The sequence below is a fragment of the Ovis canadensis genome, chromosome 7 (assembly GCF_042477335.2).
Source record: "Ovis canadensis isolate MfBH-ARS-UI-01 breed Bighorn chromosome 7, ARS-UI_OviCan_v2, whole genome shotgun sequence".
NCBI lineage: Eukaryota > Metazoa > Chordata > Mammalia > Artiodactyla > Bovidae > Ovis > Ovis canadensis.
Genome location: NC_091251.1, coordinates 28,243,477 through 28,270,723, shown reverse-complemented (window position 1 = coordinate 28,270,723; position 27,247 = coordinate 28,243,477). Strand labels below are relative to the sequence as shown.

General features: G+C 38.6%; 1 protein-coding gene across 1 annotated transcript in view; it reads right to left on the bottom strand.

Annotated features, from left to right (window-relative positions):
• Window positions 1-15,684, bottom strand: part of SPESP1 (sperm equatorial segment protein 1) — a 33,230-nt gene extending 17,546 nt beyond the window's left edge. The window contains exon 1 of the mRNA XM_069595510.1: window positions 15,533-15,684. Coding sequence (XP_069451611.1) covers window positions 15,533-15,605 — 73 coding nt within the window. The 5' untranslated portion in view covers window positions 15,606-15,684. The remainder of the gene's footprint in view (window positions 1-15,532) is intronic.
• Window positions 15,685-27,247: the final 11,563 nt, after the last annotated feature.

The window sequence follows — 27,247 nt, the reverse complement described above, 5'->3', positions numbered from 1 at the left end:
CCCCAATGTTCATCGCAGCACTATTTATAATAGCCAGGACATGGAAGCAACTTAGATGTCCATCAACAGATGAATGGATGAGAACGCTGTGGTACATATATACAATGGAATATTACTCAGCCATTAAAAAGAATACATTGGAATCAGTTCTAATGAGGTGGATAAAACTGGAGCCTTTTATACAGAGTGAAGTAAGCCAGAAAGAAAACACCAATACAGTATCAGTTCAGTTCAATTCCGTCACTCAGTCATGTCCAACTCTTTGCAACCCCCTGAACCACAGTATGCCAGGCCTCCCTGTCCATCACCAACTCCCAGAGTCCACCCAAACCCATGTCCATTGTGTCGGTGATGCCATCCAACCATTTCATCCTCTGTCATCCCCTTCTCCTCCTGCCCTCAAATCTTTCCCAGCATCCGGGTCTTTTCAAATGAGTCAGCTCTCTGCATCAGATGGCCAAAGTATTGGAGTTTCAGCTTCAACATCAGTCCCTCCAATGAACACCCAGGACTGATCTCCTTTAAGACGGATTGGTGGGATCTCCTTGCAGTCCAAAGGACTCTAAAGAGTCTTCTCCAATACCACAGTTCAAAAGCATCAATCCTGAGCTCAGCTTTCTTTAATGTCCAACTCTCACATCCATACGTGACTACTGGAAAAACCATAGCCTTGACTAGACGGACCTTTGTTGGCAAAGTAATGTCTCTGCTTTTTAATATGCTGTCTAGGTTGGTCCTAAGTTTCCTTCCAAAGGAGCAAGTGGCTTTTAATTTCATGGCTGCAATCACCATCTGCAGTGATTTTGGAGCCCAGAAAAATAAAGTCAGCCTCTGTTTCCACTGTTCCCCATTTATTTGCCATGAAGTGATGGGACTGAATGCGATGATCTTAGTTTTCTGAATGTTGAGCTTTAAGCCAACTTTTTTCACTCTCTTCTTTCACTTTCATCAAGAGGCTCTTTAGTTTTTCTTCACTTTCAGCCATAAGGATGGTGTCATCTGCATATCTGAGGTTATTGACATTTCTCCCAGCAATATATATGGAATTTAGAAAAATGGTAACAATAACCCTACATGCGAGACAGCAAAAGAGACACAGGTGTATAGAACAGTCTTTTGGACTCTGTGGGAGAAGGCAAGGGTGGAATGATTTGAGAGAATAGCATTGAAACATGTATATTATCATATGTGAAACAGATCACCAGTCCAGGTTCAATGCATGAGACAGGGTTCTCAGGGCTGGTGCACTGGGATGACCCAGTGGGATAGGATTGGGAGGGAAGGAGGGGGTTCAGGATGGGGAACACATGTACACCCATGGCTGACTCATGTCAATGTATGACAAAACCACTACAATATTGTAAAGTAAGTAGCCTCTGATTAAAATAAATTTTAAAAAATAAATAAATTTCTATGTAAGACTTCAACTATTTCTATATGTTAAAATATAACGCTTGCAAACTAAACTAGCTGGAAATATTTTGTTTGTTTATGCACTGCTTACCCAGAAGCATTAACTATAAAAATTGATTAAACTATACATTAGACTGTGCACCTTATTCTATGTATATTATATATTTAAAATCTCATATTGGTAACTGGTTTGCATTATACTTACTGGACATTAACACAAAGATTTTAAAAATCATTTTAAAAGAACTAGAATTAATAAAATTTAAATTTATCAATAGGAGTTATTTTCATTTTAGTTAGCAGAGCTAACTGAAGGCATGCATAAACCAAGAGTTTTATTTATCAGTTTCATTATGCTGTATCTTTTCATTATGCCATTATGCGATGCTGCTGCTTCAGTCGTGTCCGACTCTGTGCAACCCCATAGACGGCAGCCCATTATCAGTTTCATTATGCTATATCTTTTCATTATGCCATTATGCGATGCTGCTGCTTCAGTCGTGTATGACTCTGTGCAACCCCATAGACAGCAGTCCACCAGGCTCCCCCGTCCCTGGGATTCTCTAGGCAAGAACACTGGAGTGGATCATTATGCTATTACATATGCCAAATTTTACTATTTTAAAGCATGAGGAAGTTAATATAAAATTGCATGAATATATCTAATTGAATAAAAACCTCAATTCATAATAGGGGTAAAAACAATTTCATCCACAATATACATTTAAAAGAATGGAAATATATAAATGCATTGTTTTGGAAAAACCTCAACAGTTACATCTTTATCTGTTTCTGGAGAGATTTTCCTAACTAGTAAAACTAAAGCACATTAACTGTTCTAACTAACAATTTTTTCCAGAAACCTTACACTAAAAAGGGGGGTGGGGTGGGGCAAGAGTTTCTATGCAACTAAAAAGTGACTCAGTTCCATCAGTTCAGTCACTCAGTCGTGTCCGACTCTTTGCAACCCCATGAACTGCAGCACGCCAGGCCTCCCTGTCCATCACCAACTCCTGGAATTCCCTCAAACTCACGGCCATTGAGCTGGTGATGCCATCCAGCCATCTCATTCTCTGTCATCCCCTTTTCCTCCTGCCCCCAATCCCTCCCAGCATCAGAGTCTTTTCCAATGAGTCAACTCTTCGCATGAGGTGGCCAAAGTAATGGAGTTTCAGCTTTAGCATCAGTCCTTCCAAAGAAATCCCAGGGCTGATCTCCTTCAGAGTGGATTGCTTGGATCTCCTTGCAGTCCAAGGGACTCTCAAGAGTCTTCTCCAACACCATAGTTCAAAAGCATCAATTCCTGGGCGCTCAGCTTTCTTCACAGTCTGATTCTCACATCCATACATGGCCACTGGAAAAACCATAGCCTTGACTAGAAGGACCTTTGTTGGCAAAGTAATGTCTCTGCTTTTGAATATGCTATCTAGATTGGTCATAACTTTCCTTCCAAGGAGTAAGCGTCTTTTAATTTCATGGCTGCAATCACCATCTGTGGTGATTTTGGAGCCCCCAAAAATAAAGTCTGACACTGTTTCCACTGTTTCCCCATCTATTTGCCATGAAGTGATGGGACCGGATGCCATGATCTTCATTTTCTGAATGTTGAGCTTTAAGCTAACTTTTTTCACTCTTCACTTTCACTTTCATCAAGAGGCTTCTTAGTTCCTCTTCACTTTCTGCCATAACAGTCGTGTCATCTGCATATCTGAGGTTATTGATATTTCTCCCAGCAATCTTGATTCCAGCTTGTGCTTCTTCCAGCCCAGCGTTTCTCATGATGTACTCTGCATAGAAGTTAAATAAGCAGGGTGACAATATACAGCCTTGACGTACTCCTTTCCCTATTTGAAACCAGTCTGTTGTTCCATGTCCAGATCTAACTGTTGCTTCCTACCTGCATACAGGTTTCTCAAGAGGCAGCTCAGGTGGTCTGTTGTTCTCATCTCTTTCAGAATTTTCCAGTTTATTGTGATCCACACAGTCAAAGGCTTTGGCATAGTCAATAAAGCAGAAATAGATGTTTTCCTGGAACTCTCTTGCTTTTTCCATGATCCAGCGGATGTTGGCAATTTGATCTCTGGTTCCTCTGCCTTTTCGAAAACCAGCTTGAACATCAGGAAGTTCACAGTTCACGTATTGCTGAAGCCTGGCTTGGAGAATTTTGAGCATTATTTACTAGTATGTGAGATGACTACATGCCAAAAATAACAATAAAAAGTAATGACACTAATGCTAATATTAAAAAGCTTATTAGAAAGATACCTAGTTCTTTAGTTCTTTTGAGACTAAAGTTTTAAGAAATAAAAAAAAAATGTCACCCTAAATCTTGATCAAAGAACCAATAGCTTCTAAGCTGAATAAAAAGGAAAACTAAACCAACAACTCCAGCTTTTTGGTTAAAAACAAGGAAAGGAGCTACAATTTTTAAAAGATGTATAGCCTCAAATTTGGAAGCTTTAATATGAAAAATTTTTACTTCAAAGGGTAATAAAATGTAGGACTATAAGAAAACTAGGTAATTTTAATATTTCTTGGTAAGTTCATTATTTAATGTAACAATTTAAAATCTCAAAAGAAAAGTGGTAAATCTTAAGACTTTTTTAAAAATTTACTTTTAAAAATGTGTTCTTCTGTGTTTTATTTATGTGGTGATTGTGTAGTTATTGCAGAATACAAAACTGGAAAGTAAGGACACATCCAAATCTATATAGAATTTGGATTTTTGCACTTGAAGTCCATATAGCTAAACTTTTCAAGAACGGTATCGAACAACACATACATAAAATGTAAATATGGGATTTCACTTGAAATGTATTACAAACCAAACATATGGAATCTCAAAAACTGGTTATTATAAAACTTACACAATACTGTAAAATCATCAGGACCAATAAAATTTTTCCATTAAAATGTTCTATGTATAGTCTTTAACTGCTATAATTCTCTGACAACATTTAATATGAACTGTATTTTATTTTGACATTAACTTGGTTATAATTCCTGAAATTCTTAATTATGAACCTGCAAACTAAAACAATTTTAAATTAATAGCATATGTATTAATCTAAAGGCTTTTAAAAGACAAAAACTTGAGGTTTGGTATCAAACATTTTAAAGTAAAAACAATGTTGCTAGGAAAATAAAGTATACTGGTTAGTTGCTTATAATAATAAATTAAAGGACAATTTTAAATAAATTCTCAAATAGTGAGTTTATTTATAGTCTCTCTCTAATTTAGAGTACTATGAATCACTACTCAGATAAAACTGTATCTAAATAACTTAAATAGGTATCTGATCATCAATTAAGACTCCTCTCTTCTTTCCAGTAACTAGTGCCTATCAACTACAAATTGGCATTTGACACTGGCACTTGCTATCCACCTCTACAAGGATTAAATCATATGCTGCTGCAGCTGCTGATTTTCAATACCTGCCCCCTCAAAAGGAGTTCAGGGTGAACAGAAATGAGGCACCCTACTCAGGGAAAAACTGGCAGGACAGGTCTTCAGATAGATACTTTCAGGAGCCGATTTTATGAGCCCAATTCTTGTATCTACTCATATTTTAAATAGCACTAAAATCCTGCAAGGTGATGAATGATCCTCATGACAGGCAGAAAGCTTCACAGGACTAGCAGAAACTTTCTGGAAAAATACGTGTCTGGTTGCATGTATTCCTCCTTAACCAAAATTACATATATACTGACCTTCCCCCCTGCCTCTTTGGAACAATTCCTCCAAAATCTGAGGTGCTGTCTCCCAGGCTGCACTCATTTTTTCCCAAATAAAACTTAACTCACAACACTCACATAGTGCATTTTTTTTAAGTCGACATACTTCATACACAAACTGGAAAATAACATAGACAAAATGACTATAAATTTCATTCCAACATATTTTGACCAAAATTAAAAATAAGTCATCACACAATTCCTATGTGTGTTCTACTTAGGTAATCTTGTTTACTTGTAAAACGTAATGCCTCTTCCATAAGCCCCAAATACAATGTTTTAAAACAATATATTTGGACTTCTACTTCCAAAAAGATAGACAATATGTATTTTTCCTCTATCCTTCCTACTAAAAGATAAAAATCCTGAACATTATATGTAAGACAAGCCTGAGATGAGAAGACTCTGAAAGGTAGAGTGATGAAGGTAGACCAACTAGGGACTTCAGGACTTGAGTAACAACACAGCAGTGAGTTCCCTGGGTTTTCTTTTTGCCATATATATCCTAGACTGGGAACTGGAGATGCTGGCAATCCAAAAACACCAATGGACACAGACCAAAAAGGCTCAAAGAAAAGACTGCTTTCTTCATGGCCAAAGGACCAGGAAAAGAATAAACTAGCAAGACAGAAAAGGGAGGGGATATATGTATACCTATGGCTGATTCATGTTGCGGTTTGACAGAAAACAACAAAATTCTGTAAAGAAATTATCCTTCAATTAAAAAAAAAAGAGTCAAAAGCACAGAAAACCTTGCAATCCTACCCCCACCAGCAAAGGCTGAGTGGAGAACACAGACTTTCACCCTCATCAAGTTTCATTAAGCTTCCCCAATTCCTCTGCCCTTATCCCACAAAGTGCTGCAACAAATATGAATACCTCTTCTTTTCAAGTAGAGAAGGCCAAATAAGGAGCTAGGACTTTCAGCTCCTTTCTGTGGTAACAAGGCAACACCCCACATCCACCATTAAAGTGGTGTCAGAGACCTATTTAAATCTGTAGCAAAAGAGTTAAATAAGGTCCAGTCTTACAACATAATACCCAAAATACCCAGGTTTTAATCAAAGGGTAGTGGTCATTACAAGAACCAGGAAATATCTCAATTTGATTAAGAAAAGAAACCCAACAGATGCCAACACTGAGATGATGCAGATGTTAGAATTATCTGACAGGGATTTAGAAGTAGCCATCATAAAAATGCTTCAACAAGCAATTATGGATTTCTTGAAACAAATGAAAAATAAAAAGTCTTAATAAATAAGTAGAAAATCTCAGCAAAGAAATAGAATATATAAGGATAAATTAAGTTTTAGAATTGAGTAACAATAACTGAACTGAAAAACTCAGTGGATAGGTTCAACAGCAGAATGGAGGGGAAAGAGGAAATAAGCAGTGAACTGGAAGATAGAATATCAGCAATTACCAACCTGAATAAAGGAGAAAAAATGAAATGCAAACAAATGAAAAGAGCCTCAGAGTCTTGTCAGACTGTAACAAAAAGATCTAACATTCATGTCACCTGAGCCTTGGAAAGAGAAAAGAAAAAGGATAAACAGAAATGGGTATTCAAAAACATAATGACTGAAAATTTCCCAAATTTGGCAAAAGACATGAATTTACAGATTCAAGAATCTAAATCTCAAAACAGAATAAACCCAAAGAAATCCATGTTAAGATGTATCATGGTCAAACTTCTGAAAACTCTAAAGACAAAGAAAAAAGTCTTGAAAGAAGCAGGTTAAATTACAATTTGAATTCTCAAGAGAAATCATTAATGTCAGAAGGAAATGGCATAATATTTTTCAAGTGATAAAAGGAAAGGACTATCAATCTAGAATTCTTTATCAAGGGAAAAAATCCTTCAGCAATGAAAGGATAATTAAAACCTCTCAGATGAAGGGAAATTAAGGTAAATTGTTGCCAGAAGACCTATTCTAAAAGAATAACTAAATTAAGCTCATTAAACAGAAAGGAGGACATCCCTAGTGGGTCAGCAGTAAAGAATCTGCCTGCAATGCAGGAGACGCAGGTCCAGTTCCTAGGTCAGCAAGATTCCCTGGAGATGGAAACGGCAATTCACTCCAGTATTCTTGCCTGGAAAATCCCATGGACAGAAGAGCCTGGTGGGCTATAGTCCAGAGGGTCACAAAACAGTCAGACACAACTTAGTAACTAAACATGTGAAGCCGCTCAGTTGGGTCCAACTCTTTGCAACCCCATGGACTATCCTGCCAGGCTCCTCCATCCATGGGATAAAACAACAACATAAAAAAAAAAAGGAAATCATAAAAGAAGGTATCCTGAACATTGGCAAGGAAGAAAGAGTAACAGAAGGAGCAAAAATATGGGAAAATTCAGTGAACTTTTCTTTTCCTCTTGAGTTTTTCAAACTATGATTGACAGCTGAAGTAAAATTATAATACTATCTGATGTGGTTCTCTATGTATGCTAAAGAAATATATATGACAACACTATGAATGAGAGAAGGTAAAAGAACATAAAGGGAGGTTAGGTTTCTACATTTCACTGAAACTAGCAAAATGCTGATACCAATAGACTGTAGTAAGTTATGTATACATAATGTTATACCCAGGCAGTACAAAGAAATATGCTCAAAAACACTACACGTTAAGAGAGAATCCTAAAAAATCCTAAATCCTAAAAAAAAAAAACTCTCTCTCTCAATATGAGTTCCCTTGCAATCCCATAGAAGAAATGGAGTCACTCTCATAATCAACGAAAGAGTCCAAAATGCAGTACTTGGATGCAATCTCAAAAACAGAATGATCTCAGTTCTTTTCCAAGGCAAACCATTCAACATCACAGTGATCCAAGTCTATGCCCCAACCACTGATGCCAAAGAAGCTGAAGCCAACCAGTTCTATGAGGACCTAAAAGACCTCACAGAACTAATATCAACCAAAAATGTTCTATTCATCATAGGGAATTGAAATGCAAATGTAGGAAGTCAAGAAATACCTGGAGTAATAGGCAAGTTTGGCCTTGAAGTACAAAATGAAGCAAGGCAAAGGCTAACAAAATTCTGCCAAGAGAACACACTGATCATAGCAAACACCCTTTTCCAACAACACAAGGGATGACTTTACACATGGATATCACCAAATGGTCAATCCTGAAATCAGATTGATTATGCATTCTTTGTATCCAAAGATGGAGAAGTTCTATACAGTCCGCAAGAACAAGACCGTGAGCTGACTGTGGCTCAGAACATCAGCTCCTTATAGCAAAATTCAGGCTTAAACTAAAGAAAACCGGGAAAACCACTAGGCCATTCAGGTATGACCTAAATCAAATCCCACCCAAATCAAATCCCCTATGATTATACAGTGGGCGTGATGAATAGATTCAAGGGATTAGATCTGGTAAACAGAGTGCCTGAAGAACTATGGACAGAGATTTGTAATACTATACAGGAGGCACTGACAAAACCATCCCAAAGATAAAAGAAATGCAAGAAGGCAAAGTGGTTATCTGAGGAGGCCTTACAAATAGCGACAACAAAGAAGAGAAGTGAAAACCAAGGGAGAAAGAGAAAGGTATACCTAACTGAATGCAGAGTTCCAGAGAATAGCAAGGAGAGACAAGAAGGCCTTCTTCAATGAACAATGCAAAGAAAGAGTGAAACAACAGAAGGGAAAAGACTAGAGATCTCTTTAAGAAAATTGGAGATATCAAAGTAACATTTCATGCAAAGATGGGCAGAATAAAGGACAGAAAGGGTAAATACCTAATAGAAGCAGAAGAGATCAAGAAGAGATGGCAAGAATACATAGAAGAACTGTTCAGAAAAAGATCTTAATGACCCAGATAATGATGATGGTGTGATCACTCACCTAGAGCCAGACATCCTGGAGTGTGAAGTCAAGTGGGCCTTAGGAAGCACTGCTGCCAATAAAGCTAATGCAAATAATGAAATTCCAGCAGAGCTACTTAAATTTTTTAAAAAAAGAAAAATGATGCTATTAAAGTACTGCACTCTAAATGTCAGCAAATTTGGAAAACTCAGCAGTGGCCACAGGACTGGAAAAGGTCATTCTTCACCCCAATTCCCAAGAATGGAAGTACTAAAGAATGTTCAAACTATCAGACAATTGTGCTCACTTGCCATGCTAGTAAGGTTATGCTCAAAATTCTTCAAGCCAGGCTTCCATAGTACTTGAATCAAGAACTTCCAGATGTACAAGGTGGGTTTAGAAAAGGCAGAGGAACTAGAGACCAAATTGCCAACATTCGCTGGATCATAGAGAAAGCAAGGGAATTCCGGAAAAACATCTACTTCTATCTCATTGATGATGCTAAAGCCTTTGACTGTATGGATCATAACAAACTGTGGAAAACTCTTAAAGAGATGGGAATATCAGACCATCTTACCTGTCTTATGAGGTATGCAGAAGACACACCTGTATGCAGGTCAAGAACCTTATATGGAAAAGCTGACTGGTTCACAATCAAGAAAGCAGTATGACAAGGTTGTATATTGTCACCCCGTTTATTTAACTTATATGCAGAGTACATCATGTGAAATGCTGGGCTGGATGAGCTATAAGCTGGAATCAAGACAGCCAGGAGAAATATCAACAACCTCAGATATGCAGATAACACCATTCCAATGGCAGAAAGCAGGGAACTAAAGAGCTTCTTGATGAGGTAAAACAAGAGTATGAAAAATCTGACTTAAAACTCAATACTAAAAAAAACTAAGATCATGGCATCTGGTCCCATCACTTCATGGCAAATAGATGGGAGAAAGGTGGAAGCAATGACAGATTACCTCTTCTTGGGCTCTAAAATCACTACAGATGGTAACTTCAGCCATGAAATTCAAAGATGATTACTTCTTGGAAGGAAAGGTATGACAAACCTAAACAGCGTATAAAAAGCAAAGACATCACTTTGCCAACAAAGGTCCTTATAGTTAAAGCTATGGTCTTTCTAGTAGTCACGTATGGATGTGAGAGTTGGACCATAAAGAAGGCTGAGTGCCAAAGAATTGATGCTTTCAAACTATGATGCTAGAGAAGACTCTTGAGAGTCCTTTGGATAGCAAGGAGATCAAACCAGTCAATCCTAAAAGAAATCAACCCCAAATATTCATTGGAAAGACTAATGCTCAAGTTGAAACTCCAATACTTTGGCCACCTGATGCATTGGAAAAGACCCCAATGCTGGGAAAGATTGAAGGCAGAAGGAGAAAAGGGCAACAGAGGATGAGATGGTTGGTTATATCACCGATTAGTGGACATGAACTTGGGCAAACTCTGGGAGATGGTGAGGGACAGGGAGGCCTAGCGTGCTGCAGTCCACAGGGTCACAAAGAGTCAGACAGGACTTGGTGACTGAACAACAAAATAAGATGAGTGCTATCTGATCATGTGCTTAAAATGTAATTTATGTTTTTAAAAACTAAGGCCTTTTCCTTAAAGCCCAATAATATTATTGATTTAAACAAAAAAAATTGGCATAACAATAAATACCTGGTAAGTTAAAGATAACAACAAAATGTTCAGTATAACTGGGGAAACATAGTAGCTCAGTAAAGAAGGAAAAATACATTTTTAAAACATTTCAGATACAGACAAAAGTAGTTAAAGTTCAACGGAATATGATTGGTCATTGTGCTTTAGAACTCATATGTTTTTACTGTAATCTTAACATAACACTTGGTGATTGCACCCAATTTAAAACAAGAATCATGGATGCGCATCTTTTAAAAGATTCAAATATAACTAGTATTTGTATTACCACAAGAGTGAATAGCTTTGTCAACAAAGAATTCATGTATATAAAGCTTAACATATACCCACGCATTGAATCATTTATAAATGGGCCAGACTCTGCCTGAATGTCTTAGCTCTAGAGAACAAATTGCTTGTATTTTCCACCCAAGTCATGAAATGAGCTCATAAACAGACTTCCCATACTCTACAGAAGTGTTGCAAGTAAGAATTAATACCTGAAAGCTGTCAGCATGTAAGAACTTCCAGCTAAAACACCAATACCTTCAAGTTAAAAGAAACTTGAATAACTGAGCTGAAGTACTTCCAACTCAAAGCTGTAATAACTATGCTTCATTAGTAGGGTATACTCAAAGAATGATCAGAAAAGAAAATGTCACATCTTGTTATTCATGCAACAGTTTTCCTATAATTTGTTAATTCAAATTTTAACTTTTGCTAGCAAGTAAAACAAACAGGTAATTCTGTTTATATTAATTAAGTGTTCATATTAAGGAAACATAACTTCAGGGTTAAGGACAGAGGAAATGGGGAGAACGACTGGCTAAAAAAAAAAAATACAAAACTTTTAGTTATAAGAAAAACAAAGCCTCAGGATCTAACATATAATATGGTGACAACAGTTGATGATACAAAAAGGTAAAGATGTGAGGTGACATGTGTTAATTAATTCAATCAGTTCAGTTCAGTTGCTCAGTCGTGTCCGACTCTTTGCGACCCCATGAGTTGCAGCACGCCAGGCCTCCCTGTCCATCACCATCTCCCGGAGTTCACTCAAACTCACGTCCATCGAGTCAGTGATGCCATCCAGCCATCTCATCCTCTGTCGTCCCCTTTTCCTCCTGCCCCCAATCCCTCCCAGCATCAGAGTCTTTTCCAATGAGTCAACACTTCACATGAGGTGGCCAAAGTACTGGAGTTTCAGCTTTAGCATCAGTCCTTCCAAAGAAATCCCAGGGCTGATGTCCTTTAGAATGGGCTGGTTGGATCTCCTTGCAGTCCAAGGGACTTTCAAGAGTCTTCTCCAACACCACAGTTCAAAAGCATCAATTCTTGGGCGCTCAGCTTTCTTCACAGTCCAACTCTCACATCCATCCATGACTACTGGAAAAACCACAGCCTTGACTAGACGGACCTTTGTTGGCAAAGTAATGTCTCTGCTTTTGAATATGCTATCTCGGTTGGTCATAACTTTTCTTCCAAGGAGTGTCTTTTAATTTCATGGCTGCAGTCACCATCTGCAGTGATTTTGGAGCCCAAAAAGATAGTCTGACACTGTTTCCACTGTTTCCCCATCTATTTCCCATGAAGTGATGGGACCAGATGTCATGATCTTCGTTTTCTGAATGTTGAGCTTTAAGCCAACTTCTTCACTCTCCTCTTTCACTTTGGTGGGCATTAATATATATATTAATACATATGTCAAATTATCATATTGTACACTTTAAATATAATTTTTATTAATCAATTTATGTCTCAATGAAGCAGAAAAAAAAGAAGAAACATAACTTTATGGCTTTCCTCTTCTTGGTATTTATGTTTTGGGTTAATATGTCTCTTCCCATGCTGAACATAGGTTCTCCCCATGTGACTGTCTTGGCCTATTACAGGACACTAGCAAATTTGACGTGGCATAGGCTTTATAAAAACTTGCATGTTGAGGGCTTATAAAGTTCTGTCTTGGAAGCAAGCTCCCATGATATAAAGACACTTGGGCTAGATTACTGAAAAATGAGAAGTCATGTAGAGAAAGACCCTGAAAGATGAGCAGCCATGTTGGATGTTCTCATCCAAACTGAGCTTCTTCAGTTCCACCATGTGAAGCAGAACTGTTCAGCTGAGTGCAGACAACCCACAGAATCGTGAGAAATGATAAAATTTGAGGGTGGTCTTTTATGCTGCAACAGAAAACCAAAATAACTATACTAAATTATATTTTGAAAAAGGAACACAAATTTAGTTAAGATGAAGAGTCAAAAATCAGAAAGTTATCTTATGAGTAATGTTAAAATTTAATCAGAACCCAAACAAATTCATGACCATGAAATATAGCTCTTTTAGTTCTGTTGAGTAAAATGACCTAAATAATATTACTTCAGCATTGATATATATCCCAAATACTCAGCTCTCTAACACTATGTACTATTTTGTCTTCTCAGAAGGATGGCTAATTCCATTCAGAACAGAGAATATACAAAGTAGTCTTAACTGGTTACTGTCAGAAAACAAGAAGTCTTAAAAAACACAAGACCCTATCAAAACAACACAGACAAGAGCTCCAAAGAACAGAGAGACAGAATTTTTCCCAGAAAATATTAATAGGCTAATGAAACTACTATATCCCCAAAGGCCACCCTCTGACATCTGCATTAGAAGACACACTCATTATCCAAAACATTAATGAAGTGTGTCATAACATTCCATTCACAGGTTTGAACGACTCTCCCAAGTGCCATGGCCTTGAGCCTTGAAATAGTGAAAGATGAACTTGCAGCACCAGAACCAAGTGAATTTCACCTTCTCAATGTTCTTGAAATTAAAGCAATATGCTTTCCCTTTCAATTCCACTCAGTTGCCAATAGATATGAATATTTATTTATTGCCTTACTACTTCCCTTGCCTTCTGTGGTCCATTAGGACTAAAGTTTTCCCAAAGACAAAGACAGATGCCAAAGAAGTACTGATGTTTTCAACAAATATAATAATTCCTGTGATGTTTGCTTAAGGTAACCTCAAAGCTATCTTGTATTCTAAAAAAAGTTGTTAAAGATGCACTTTTCCTTAAAAAAACCAAGCTGTCTTTTATTTGGCATGAGAGAGCAGTTTTTTATATGGCTCTCTTGACAATACTGTTAGAAGAGCAGACATACAAAACAAAGAATACACACCCGATTTAAATCGAACACAGTGATAAACCTGGTTTCACAGGGAAAGTAGCCATGTTAGCGCTGCCCTAACATATCCCTTAATCTGCTTCTATGAAAAAGATGTAAATTACATTTTCTAACATATCTTTGTCATCTATGACCTGTATATATATATTTCCGTTTCTCTTGTATCGTCTGTATATTCAACACAAAAATCATTCCTTTTTCTGAGAAGTATCTTTTCATTTCCTACAAGCCTTAAGAAAGTTTAGCTTAAGAGGGTATAAAGAAAGAGCACAGACCATGGAGTTTTGGAGTTAGACAAGAGATCAAACTGAGTTGAGTATCCAGGTATTGCTCTCAAGCAGTCTCAGAGAGTACTGTGTGACAGTATTAATTTCACTTCAGCTGAAGTCTGCATATATATTAGTCAGTTGTGACCTACTGCTCTACAACTACCAGAATTCAATCTCTGATGTTAGCAATAATGACCACTAGTAGCAGCAAGAAAAGACAATTATCACCTTCAGTATGCTCTGTTCTTTACAGCCAAAAATTTTACAAAGACTTTTGTTTAAAACAACTAACAATCATTAAATGCTAGTATTGAAAGGGCTGACTTTAGTTACCTAGGGCACTTTATTCAGAACTTTATCCACTACTATTTATGACTTTGGTTGTGCTGTGTTTTCATTTTTGAAATTTAATTGTTAACTAAGAGCTTTTAACAAGTCTGAAATATAGCTCTGCATAACTAGCATGCACTTTAGTATTTTTTTCACACCTACCTGTTAAATTTTATTTAGTTAGTTACACCAAACCCCAACATCACTAGATACTACAGTGAACTAAAGTTAGTCTAGATGAATAGGCCTCCATGGTCTATCTGGAATACCAGATATCAGACCCTTAAATACCTCAAGGTGTTCATGTGATATTAATATAGTAGTCTCAACACCCCTGAATATGACATTAGTTTTCAGCCATTGGGGCGGGACAAGCAGTTAAGTCATAATTCTGCTCTGCTACAGTTTTGAATCCTGTGCACCTGAGGATGCTCAGTGGGCATGCATAGGAGGTCAGCGAGTGTCCTAGACAGCTGCCCACAATCCACACACTCTCCTTGTTTAAACATGGGCTCAAAGTCTTTCTGTCAAGGGCCAGAGAGAGAATAGTTCAGGCTTTGCAGCCCATCCTGTCTCCGTGGCAACTACTGAACTCTGCTGTTAAAAGGCGGGAAAGCAACCTGGACAATAGGCTGGCTGTGTTTCAACAAAACCTGACGAACAATGAAACTGGAATTTCATACTTTTGCACATGTCACGGAAGATTACATTTACAGGGAAAAAGGTAGCGAACAATGTAAAACCATGCGCCCCAGCCAGCCAGGCAGCCATCCAAAAGCTGGCCGCAGGTGCTCCCACCCTGCTTTACCACACCTGCAGCGACTCTCCGGTAAACGAGGCCAGGTGAACAAGGGTTGTCTCTGCCCGGTCACTTGCGCAGTCCCAGGTGCCCAGTCTGGCTCACCCCAACCACGCTTGGGACCCAAAGCCTGGATCACTGCCTGACCGCGCGCAGGTGGAGCGGACCGCAACTGGGACACAACTCGGCACCTGAGGCCGAGCCCCTGGAGAATGGGGTTTGGGAGGCATGTAGGACCCAGAAAAGGAAAGTTGAGTCTCAGACAGGCCCAGGAACCCCGGGAGGTTCCCACACAAGTGTCACTGGAGGGGCAGCCGCCCCTGGCCAGTCACTCACTTCGATACGCTGGCAGGGACGAAGGCCATAGCAGCAGCGCAACTAGAAGGACTAAGAACTTCATGGGCATCATCCACAGCACTCCGCCATGCGTCGGGAACGTCCTGGGGCCACCAGGCCGGGTACCTCAGTCCGAAAGGGGAGGGGGTTGGCGGGACGACCGTCCTTCCTCGGGGGCCCCAGGCGCCCCGCAACGGTTGTCCCAAGCACGCAAGCGCAGAAGGTGTTGACGATCGCGTGCGGCCGTGGCCACGCCCCCTATTAGCGCCGCACACAGGGGGTGGGGCCACGGCGCCTGGCCCCGCCCTCCTACACACGGTTGCTAAGCCTTGGAAGCCCTTATCAGGGGAAGGCAGGGGAAAATCTTGATGCCCAGGGGAATATTGAGGCTTTAACGGGTGGGTGTGGTGGCCTTGGCCTATTCCAGGAACTGGACTTGCTGTGCCTAAAACAAGGTCGCTGTGCAGAAGGAAGTGACTGGTGGAAAGACAGACAAATAGCCTGGCCGTTACAACAACTTGGAAATGTCATAATGGGGAAACATAGTGGCCAGCCATCTGAAGTTAACAACTGACCAGTTGGGAGCAGTCATTGAAGATGATCCTCTTATAGCTACAGGAGAAGTTGTCAAAGAACTCAGTGTCAATCTTTCTACTGTCATTTGGCATTTGAAACAAATAGGATAGGTGAAGCTAAAGTTAAAGGCAACGGAGAAAAGGAAAGATATAAACCCATTTGAATGCAGAGTTCCAAAGAATAGCAAGGAGAGATAAGAAAGACTTCCTCAGTGATCAGTGCAAAGAAAGAGAAGAAAACAATAGAATGGGAAAGACTAGCGATCTCTTCAAGAAAATGAGAGATACCAAGGGAACGTTTCATGCAAAGATGGGCTCAGTAAAGGACAGAAACGGTATGGACCTAACAGAAGCTGACTGTATTAAGAGGTGGCAAGAATACGCAAAAGAACTATACGAAAAAGATCTTTATGGCCCAGATAACCATGATGGTGTGTTCACTCACCTAGAGCCAGGCATCCTGGAGTGCCAAGTCAAGTGAGCCTGAGGAAGCATCACTATGAACAAAGCTAGTGGAGGTGATGGAATTCCAGTTGAGCTATTTCAAATCCTAAAAGATGATGCTGTGAAAGTGCATTCAGTATGCCAGCAAATTTGGAAAACTCAGCAGTGGCTACAGGACTGGAAAAGGTCAGTTTTCATTCCAATCCCAAAGAAAGGCAAGGCCAAAGAATGTTCAAACTACTACACAATTGCGCTCATCTTACACGCCAGCAAAGTAGTGCTCAAAATTCTCTCAGCAGGCTTCGGCAATACATGAACCGTGAACTTTCAGATGTTCAAGCTGGATTTAGAAAAGGCAGAGGAACCAGAGATCAAATTGCCAACATCCATTAGATCACTGAAAAAGCAAGAGAGTTCCAGAAAAAACATCTACTTCTCCTTTATTGACTACGCCAAAACCTTTGACTGTGTGGATCACAACAGACTATGGAGATTCTTAATGAGATAGGAATACCAGACCACCTTAACTGCCTCCTGAGAAATCTGTATGCAGGTCAAGGAGCAACAATTAGAACCAGACATGGAACAACGGACTGGTTCCAAATCAGGGAAGGAGTATGTCAAGCTGTATATTGTCACCCTGCTCATTTAACTTAGATGCAGAGTACATCATGGATGAAGCACAAGCTGGAATCAAGATTGCAGGGAGAAAAAATATCAATAACCTCAGATATGCAGATAACACCACCCTTATGGAAGAAAGCGAAGAGCTAAAGAGCCTCTTGATGAAAGTGAAAGAGGAGAGTGAAAAAGCTGGCTTGAAACTCACCATTCAAAAAATGGAGATCATGGCATCCAGTCCCATCAGTTCATGGCAAATAGATATGGAAACAGTGACAGACTTTCTTTCCTTGGGCTGTTAAATCACTGCAGATGGTGACTGCAGTCATGAAGTTAAATGACACTTGCTCCTTGGAAGAAAAGCTATGACCAACCTAGAGAGCATATTAAAAAGCAGAGACATTATTTCGCTGACAAAGGTCCATCTAGTCAAAGCTATGTTTTTTCCAGGAGTCATGTATGGATGTGAGAGTTGGACTATAAAGATAGCCGAGTGCCAAAGAATTGATGCTTTTAAACTGTGGTGTTGGAGAAGACTCTTGAGAGTCCCTTGGACTGCAAGGAGAACCAACCAGTCTGTTCTAAAGGAAATCAGTCCTGAATATTCACTGGAAGGACTGATGTTGAAGCTGAAACTCCAATTCTTTGGCCACCTGATGCGAAGAACTGACTCATTAGAAAAGACCCTGATGCTGGGAAAGATTGAAGGCAGGAGGAGAAGGAGACAACAAAGGATGAGATGGTTGGATGACATCACCAACTCGATGGACATGAGTTTGAGCAAGCTTTGGGAGTTGTTGATGGACAGGGAAGCCTGGCGTGCTGGAGTTGGACACAACTGAGCAACTGAACTGACTGACTGAAGATTGTGTAAATTATACAAATTCAGGGTGAGGGAGAATATGTCATAAGATAACCATAATTGATCATCTATAATATAATTTTTAAAAATGAGAGAATAGTAAATTATATTTGTTGGTTAGAATACTGGGCAACCATTAAAATGATGTTTATAAAATATACTTAATTTGGGAAAATGTTCAAGTTCTAGTAGATCATATTTGAGATATCATCTGGGCTTCCTTGTCCTGTTCCCTTTCATTCCACCATTGAGATATCCATGCCTTCCTTAGGGAAGGCCAGCTAGAATCTCAGAGACTTAAAAGAGGACCTGAGTTTTTACCAATTCATGGTGGGACTGAAGGTCAAAACACGGTTGTAGGAGCTACTGCTTAGGTAAAAAGTTTTGTTTTGTAGACTTGTTTTGTTGGTGTTCTAGTGGACACACTTGCTTTGGATATCAAAAATCAAGGAAACTGACAGTGGGAGAGGAAAGTCCATAGATTGGGGTGGATTCAGGAGATGGAAGGTCTACTCCCCCCATGCAGAGTAAAATTTCTTGGAGTAGAGAATAGAGTTTGCAGTTTGCAGACAGAACCCTGGACAGGTTTGGAGGTTGCAAAGATTGTATCTCTTTCCAGGGTAGAGTTCAAGGGAATTGGGTGAGGAGCTTTAAGTGAGAGTTTCAAATAAGATATCTGTTTGAGAGACATGGATAAAGAAGATGTGGTATATTATGTATACAATGGAATACTACTCAGCCATAAAAAGAATGAAATAATGCCTTTCACAGCAACATGGTTGGACATAGAGATTATCGTACTGAGTGAAGTAAATCAGACAAAGATAAATATCACATGATATCACTTATTTATCTAAAATATTATACAAATGAACTTATTTAAAAAACAGAAACAGACTCACAGACGTAGAAAACAAACTTATGGTTACCAAAGAGGAAAAGTGTGGAGGAGGGATAAATTAGAAGTTTGGGATTAGCAGATACAAACTACTATATATAAAGTAGACAAAAACAAAACTCACATAATATATCACAGGGAGCTATGTCCAATATTTTCTGATAAACTATAGTGAAAAAGGAATATAAACATACATATAACTGAATCACTGTGTTGTACACCAGAAATTAACACATTTCATATCAACTATACTTCAATAAAAATAAATAAATATGAAAAAAAAAAGATGTCTGTTAGGTCCAGTGTTGAGGTGGGGTTTTTTTGTTTGTTTGCTTTGTTTATGCAAAGAAGATAAGACCTTAGTTTCTCTCACTTTATGGACCATCAAAACGGACATGGTGAAATAGCCTTACTGTGAAATTCTAGTTAAGGAGGAGTTTAAACTGTATGTACTATCATAGAAAAATATCCAAAATATGGTACTGAGTTTTTTCTGAAGTGCAGAAAGACACATATATCCATTTATGTAAAATCACAGCAGAGTTATATAGTCACATAAATACACTAGAGATCATTCTGAAAAAAAAAAAAAACACAATAAGCTGAGAGCGTTGTTTGCTTTTAGGAAAAGAAATGAGATTGGGCAGGGACTCAACAATTTTAAAGAGAGAATTTTACTCTATTTTTCTTATCCTTTGGATTTTTCCAAACATGCATTGCTCATATGATAGAAAATAAAAACAATAACTTTTTTTTTTCAAAATCTAGAAGCTTAGAGGCGGTAAGGGCAGTGGCGTGTGCGTGCTCAGTCACTCAGTCATGTCCAACTCTGTGACCCCATGGACCGTAGCCCTCTATGCTCCTCTGTCCACAGGACTGCCCAGGAATGAGTACTGGAACAGTTTGCCATTTCCAACTCCAGGGGATCTTCCTGACTCAGGAATCAAACCCATATCTCTTGTGTCTCCTGCATTGGCAGGCAGATTCTTTACCACAGTGCACCTGACTCAAATATTTCATGTCTCAAATATAACATCTACTAGGAATCCACCCCTCCCTTATCTCTCTAATTACAATGAACTGTATCTTCCTTATCACATATTTCCATAATGCTGTGTTATAGCCATTATTTTACTGAGTCACTGTAGCTTATGTTTTTACAAGTCAGACTTCTCTAGACCAAGGTCTTTCAGTGCAAGGAACCAAATCTAAGTCATCCCTTCATTGTTCTTCCCAAGGAGCCAAAGTCTTACATTCAACGGGAGCTTAGCAAATGAATGTTTGAGGTCAACTGAAATTAAAAGGTTGGAGATTTTATAAACTTTTTTACAGAATCATAACAGGAGATAAGAGTAGTAACCAGCAGCAGAGACAACTGCCAACACAATTTCGATCTGAAGAACTAAGGAACTCTATGCATCTGTGATGCCATCATTTAAGCCTAGGTGAAATGAAGGGCACATGGTCTTATCATCTGCTCTTTTCTCTACATACCTCCACAGGTAGTTCTATACAATGAATTTCTAACGCTGGATTTGCTGTGTCAAATGGAATGCACCATTTTCCATACCCATCAGTACTACAGTGACTTACTAATACAGGCTGTCATAATCTCTGAGGATAAGCCATGTTAAATATGGCATCCTGGGATTTTTTTTTAATCTGTTTTGTTTATTTTTTTCAGTGAAGCAAAGGGTTTTGACTATTCTCTTCCTCTCCCCACCTCAAACTTTCCCTGTATAAACCTTCTCGTCTATATCTAATGCTCACACTTACCTTTACTTTCTATTCTTTCTCTTGTTAACCCAATGGATTTCAATTATTAATAATAGGCTATAAGATACGTTTGTGCCCCTGGGGGAAGAAACATATTTGGAAAATCCTGCCTCCATTATCATCGGTCACGTCCCCAGTCCTTGCTACCTCCTACTGTTCTCCTGAGATCAATGCCCAGGGCAGCCCTGAGCATGGCCCTTGACTTCTTAATGATAAGGCAGTTTTCAGATCTTTGATCTCAAATGTCATTTCCTAACAGCACTTGGCACAGTGCCTGGCAATATAGTTGAAATTCTATATTTATTAATTGAATAAATAAGTGAAGGAATCCCAATCATCACCCTTTCCATACATTCTCTGCTCCGTTCTAAAAATCACCAACGTCTGCGTTAGAACACTGGAGTTGTCAGAGAAGGGCTTCAGCCACCTGGGGGCAGCAGAGCCCCACCAATGGCTAGGATGGTATTATACTTGGCTGCTGCTGCTAAGTTGCTTCAGTCGTGTCTGACTCTATGCGACCCCATAGACGGCAGCCCACCAGGCTCCCCCGTCCCTGGGATTCTCCAGGCAAGAACACTGGAGTGGGTTGCCATTTCCTTCTCCAATGCGTGAAAGTGAAAAGTGAATGTGAAGTCACTCAGTTGTGTCCAACTCGTAGCGACCCCATGGATTGCAGCCCACCAGGCTTCTCCATCCGTGGGATTTTCCAGGCAAGAGTACTGGAGTCAGGTGCCATTGCCTTCTCCTTATACTTGGCAGTTATTTCCAAATATCCCTCCAGCTACACGTCTAGGAACAGGATTCTGATTTTGTTGTGCTGAAGCATATTTTGCTATTGTGTGTTTTGTTTTGCGTTCATGCTTTGTTTTCTAAATGCACCAAGTAGCATGTAAAAACACTTTACATAACAATAGCCCTTATTCTCCAAGTGAGATTTTCTTTATTGCAGGCTATCTAGAGGAATGATGCATACCAGTCTTTCTCTGACTGTTAAAACTACTTCATTTTACAAACTGATTTCAGCAATGTACGATGCAGACAAGGAACTGAAGTCAATTTGTAAAATGAGACCTGGGAAAACAGAGATGAGGCAGGCTGACCTTTTCAATAGGTTCCGTCCTATTTGAGGTAGGCAAAATGTGTTTTTATTCAGTGTACAGGACTCTAAATTGGCTCCATGGGATGTTTTCGTTTCATTTTAATAAATGCATGCAAAGAAATGGAACTAGAGATGAAACTAGCTGGAAAGGGTGACAAGAATGTGAGCCTCAGAGTGTTTTCGCTTTTGTCCAGGAAAACCCTCCCCCTTTCCTTTTGGCTCTGCTAAGGTCAGTGTGCAGCCCCTGAAAATATGAGGATGGTGTACAATCTGTTTAAATATGCTATGAATTTGGCTTCCTAGTATTTTGTTGAGAATGTTTATGTCTATGTTTATATACTGTTCTATAGTCTTTCTCGTGACATCATTGTCTGGATTTGGCATCAAGGTAATATTGGCTCTGTAGAATGAATAAGTGTTCCCTCCTATTCTATTTTATGGAAGAGTTTGAGAAGAATTAGTATTAATTCTTTAGAGTTTCATAGAATTCACTATGATTTTTTGCTCCATGGATCCATCTACCCAGAAAGGTTCCAGAATTCTAAAGAAGTGCTCAATATACATTTAATTTGAATTCACTTAACTTTTGGCATCCAGTCCCATCACTTCATGGGAAATAGATGGGGAAACAGTGGAAACAGTGTCAGACTTTATTTTGGGGGGCTCCAAAATCACTGCAGATGGTGATTCTAGCCATGAAATTAAAAGACGCTTACTCCTTGGAAGAAAAGTTATGACCAACCGAGATAGCATATTCAAAAGCAGAGACATTACTTTGCCAACTAAGGTCCGTCTAGTCAAGGCTATGGTTTTTCCAGTGGTCATGTATGGATGTGAGAGTTGGACTGTGAAGAAGGCTGAGCGCCGAAGAATTGATGCTTTTGAACTGTGGTGTTGGAGAAGACTCTTGAGAGTCCCTTGGACTACAAGGAGATCCAACCAGTCCATTCTGAAGGAGATCAGCCCTGGGATTTCTTTGGAAGGAATGATACTAAAGCTGAAGCTCCAGTACTTTGGCCACCTCATGCGAAGAGTTGAGTCATTGGAAAAGACTCTGACGCTGGGAGGGATTGGGGGCAGGAGGAGAAGGGGACAACAGGGGATGAGATGGCTGGATGGCATCACTGACTCGATGGACGTGAGTCTGAGTGGACTCCGGGAGTTGGTGATGGACAAGGAGGCCTGGCGTGCTATGATTCATGGGGTCGCAAAGATCGGACACGACTGAGCGACTGAGCTGAACTGAACTTTTGAAAAATGGAATACTTTCCCACAGAAAAGGAAGATTTATAAGGACAGGACTATATATTTTTGTATCTATGTCCCACGGACTTTTCACAGTGTCTGGAAGAATGTGTAATCTGTTGAATAACATGTGAACCTTTCTGGCTAATGCTACCTAATCAAATTGAAGATGACCTTAGGTAAGAAGGACCTTAATGTCTATTGTCCTTATCCCTCAAATAATAACCCTTTATATTTGAATACTGGCTTTAGTCTAAACCTTATAGACTCCATATTTTTCTTTAATGCTCACAAGGATACTGGGACGGTAGGCTACACAGGTATTAGCATCCCAATGCTATGGATGAGAAAAATGAGTCTCAGACTAAACGATTTGGCCAGGTCACCCAGTCACATCCTGATGCAATGACTACAAAACCCAAGTCTTTTGAATCTAAGTGCAGCGAACTTTTCATCAAATGTTATATCTCTTGGGACCTTTTCTCTAACTCCAGCAGTCCTTACTGCACTTTATAATTAGTGCAGAGCTTTAAAAATGTTAACCAGTAATCAAGACTATGTGGTATTGGCAGAAAGATAGATACATTGATCAATGGAACAGAATAGAAAATCCAGAAATAGGCCCAGACATATCTGCCCAACTGATATTTTCCAAAATGCAAAAACAATTCAATGGAAAAGCATAATTTTTTTTTGAGAAATAGTGCTGAAGCAATTGGATATTCATAGTTTAAAAAATGAAACTTGACCCAAACATTACACCTTATATAAAAATTAACTTCAAATGAATTACAGATATAACTATAAAACTTTTAAGGAAAAAAAAAGCATAAAATCTTTAGGATCTAGGACTAAGTGAAAAATTCTTGGACTTGACACTAAAAGCATGATCTATACAAGAAAGAAAATCTGATGTTAGACAACATAAAAATTAATAACGTCTGCTCCAAGAAAGACCCTGTTAAGAAGGTGAAAAGCTACCAACTTAGAGAAAATACCTGCAAACCACAAATCTGGCAAAGGACTAGTATCTAGAATATATAAAGAGTTCTCAAAACTCAAGATGAAAAGAAAAAAATTCAGTTCGAAAATAGGCAACAGATATAAACAGACATGTCACTGAAGAGGATATAGAGGTGACAAATAATACACATGAAAAGATGTCCAACATTATTGGTCATTGGAGAACTGCTAATTAAAATCACTATGAGATACCACTGCACACACATCAGAATAGCTAAAATAAAAATAGCGACACCATCAAATGTTACTGATGATAAGAGAAATAGGATCACTGTGAATTGCTGGTGGGATATAAAATTATGTAGCCACTCTAGAAGACAGTTGGCATTTTCTTACAAAACTAAACATGAGACATTTATATGACTCAGGAATTACAGTCTTGGGCACTTGTCCAAGATCCTTAAGAATGTATTTATACAAAAACTGAATGTGAATAACAACTTTGTTCATAATAATCAAAGAACTAGACACAACTCAATTGTCATTCAATGGATAAATGGTTAAACAAACTCTGGTACATCTATGCCACAGAATATTACTCAGCAATAAAAAGAGTTATTGATGTGACAACTTGGATGAATCTCCAAAGAATTCTGAATGAAAAAAGCCAAACCACACTTGATCATGGTATATAGTCCCTATTAAATATGCTGTGAATTCGGTTTCCTAGTATTTTGTTGAGAATTTTTATATCTACATTTATATACTGTTCTATAGTTTTCTTTCTTATGACATCTTTGGATTTGGTATCAAGGTATACTGGCTCTGTAGAATGACTGAGGAAGTGTTCCTTCCTCCGCTATTTTTTGGAAGAGTTTGAGAAGGGTTAGTATTAATTATTCTTTAGAGTTTCATAGAATTCACTGTTGAAACCATCTGTTCTGGACTTTTCTATACTGAGAATTTTAATTACTGATGCGGTCTTTTTACTTGGTGGTGGTCTGCTGAGATCTTCTATTTCTTCTTAAGCCAGTTTTCATGGGAGCTTGTCCATTTCATCTAGGTTATCCTATTTGTTGGCATCCAGTTGTTTACAATATTCTCCTACAATCTTTTTTATTCATGTAAGGTCAGTATTAATGTTCCACTTCCATTTCTGATTTTAGTTGTTTAAATTCATTCTTCTCTTTTTTTTTCATGGTAATTTTAGCTAAAAGTCTGTAAATTTTATTGATCTTTTCTAAGAACCAACTTCAGATTTCATTGATAATCTCTATAAAAATAGGTAATTCTATTTTCTGTTTTGCTTATCTCCTCTCTAATCTTCATAACTTAATTCATTCTGCTTGTTTTGGGTTTAATTTTCTATACCTTTTCTAGTTCCTTAAGTTGTAAATTTAGGTTACTGATTTGAGATCATTCTTCTTTTTTAAAACAGGCATTTACAGCTATAGATTTTTTCCTCCAGGTACTGTTTTCACTGCATTCCATATGTTTTGGTATATGGTGTCTTCATTTTCACTCATCTCTAAACGTTTTACAGTTTCCCTTTCTTCTTTGACCCTTGGTTGTTTAAGACTACACTGTTTAATTTGCACACAGTTTAAAACTTCCCAGTTTTCCTTACATTGCTCAGCTCTAGCTTCATTCCATGGTGGTTGAAAAAGATACCGCAGAGGATTTCAGCCTTTTTAAACGTACTGAGATTTTTCTGTGGCCTAAAACATGGGCTATCCTGGAGAATGTTCCACGTGCACTTTAGCGGAATGTGTATTCTGCTGCTGTTGGGTAGACTGTCCAATATGTCTGTCAAATCTAGTTGGTGTATAGTGTTGCTCTATTATTATATTGTCGTTCTATTTTCTTATGACCTTCTGTTTAGATGTTCTATTCATTATTGAAAGTTGAATATTGAAATCCTCAACTACTATTATAGGACTGTTTCTTCCGTGGCTCTTCACTTTATACATTTTGGGGGGCCTGTCTTATGTTTATTTCGGCTGTGTTGGATCTTAGTTGCAGTACGCAGGATCTCGTTGCAGCATGCAGGATCTTTCCCTATGGCACACGGGCTTTTCTCTAGCTGTGGCCTGGGCTGTACAGTAGGTAGGTTTAGTTGCCCTGCAGCATATGGGATCTTAGTTCCCCAACCAGGTATTGAACCAGCATCTCGTACATTGGAAGGCAGATTCTTAACTGCTGGACCACCAGGGAAGTCCCTGTAACTTCTTGATGAATTAACCCTTTTACAAATAATATATAATGTCCTTCTTTGTCTCCTGTAATAGTGTTTAACTTAAAATCGATTTCCTCTGATTTCAGTTTAGTTACTCCAGTTCTTTTGGCTAGCATTTGCATGGAATATCTTTTTACATCCTTTTACTTTCAACCCATGCATCTTCTCAGAGTTGAAGTGCCTCCGTTATTGACAACATAGAGCTAGATAATTTTTTTTTAAGTTCTGCCAATCTCTGCCTTTTTTTAGAGTCATTTCACTCATTTACACTTAAAGTAACTACTAATAAGGAGTTACTTCTGCCCTTTGCTGTTTGTCTTCTGTGTGTCTACACCTTTTTGTTCCTCATTTTTCTCTATTACTGCCTTCTTTTGCACTTAATTTTTTGTAGCGTGCCATTTTTGCCTCCTTCTCATTTGCTTTTGTGTATCTTTTAGATATTTTCTCAGTAGTTTCCATGGGGATTACAATGAATGTTCTAAATGTATAACAATGTAGCTTGAATTTATTTCAACTTAATTTCATTAGTGTACAAAACTGCTCCTATACAGCCCCATTTCCCCCTTTACATTGTTGTTTTCACAAAATATATCTTTATATGTTTGCACCCTCTGACACAAATTTATAATTGTCTTATGCATTTGTCTTTATTCATGTAGGATGTAAAATGTGGAGTTAGAAACCAGTAACACCGGCTTTTACATTTACCTATGTAGTTATTTTTACAAAATAATTTTTTTTTCATATGGCTTTGGGTTACTGCTAGTGCCCTTTTCTTTCAACCTAAAGAACACCTTCAGTGTTTCTGATATGGCAGTTCTATTACCAATAAATTCTCTTAGCTTGTATCCATCTAGGAATGTCCTAGGGCTTCCCCCGTGGTGTTATGGTAAAAAATCTGCCTGCAATGCAAGAACCACAGGAGACATGGGTTCAATCCCTGGTTCTGGAAGATCCCCTGGAGTAGGGCATGGCAATTCACTCCAATATTCTTGT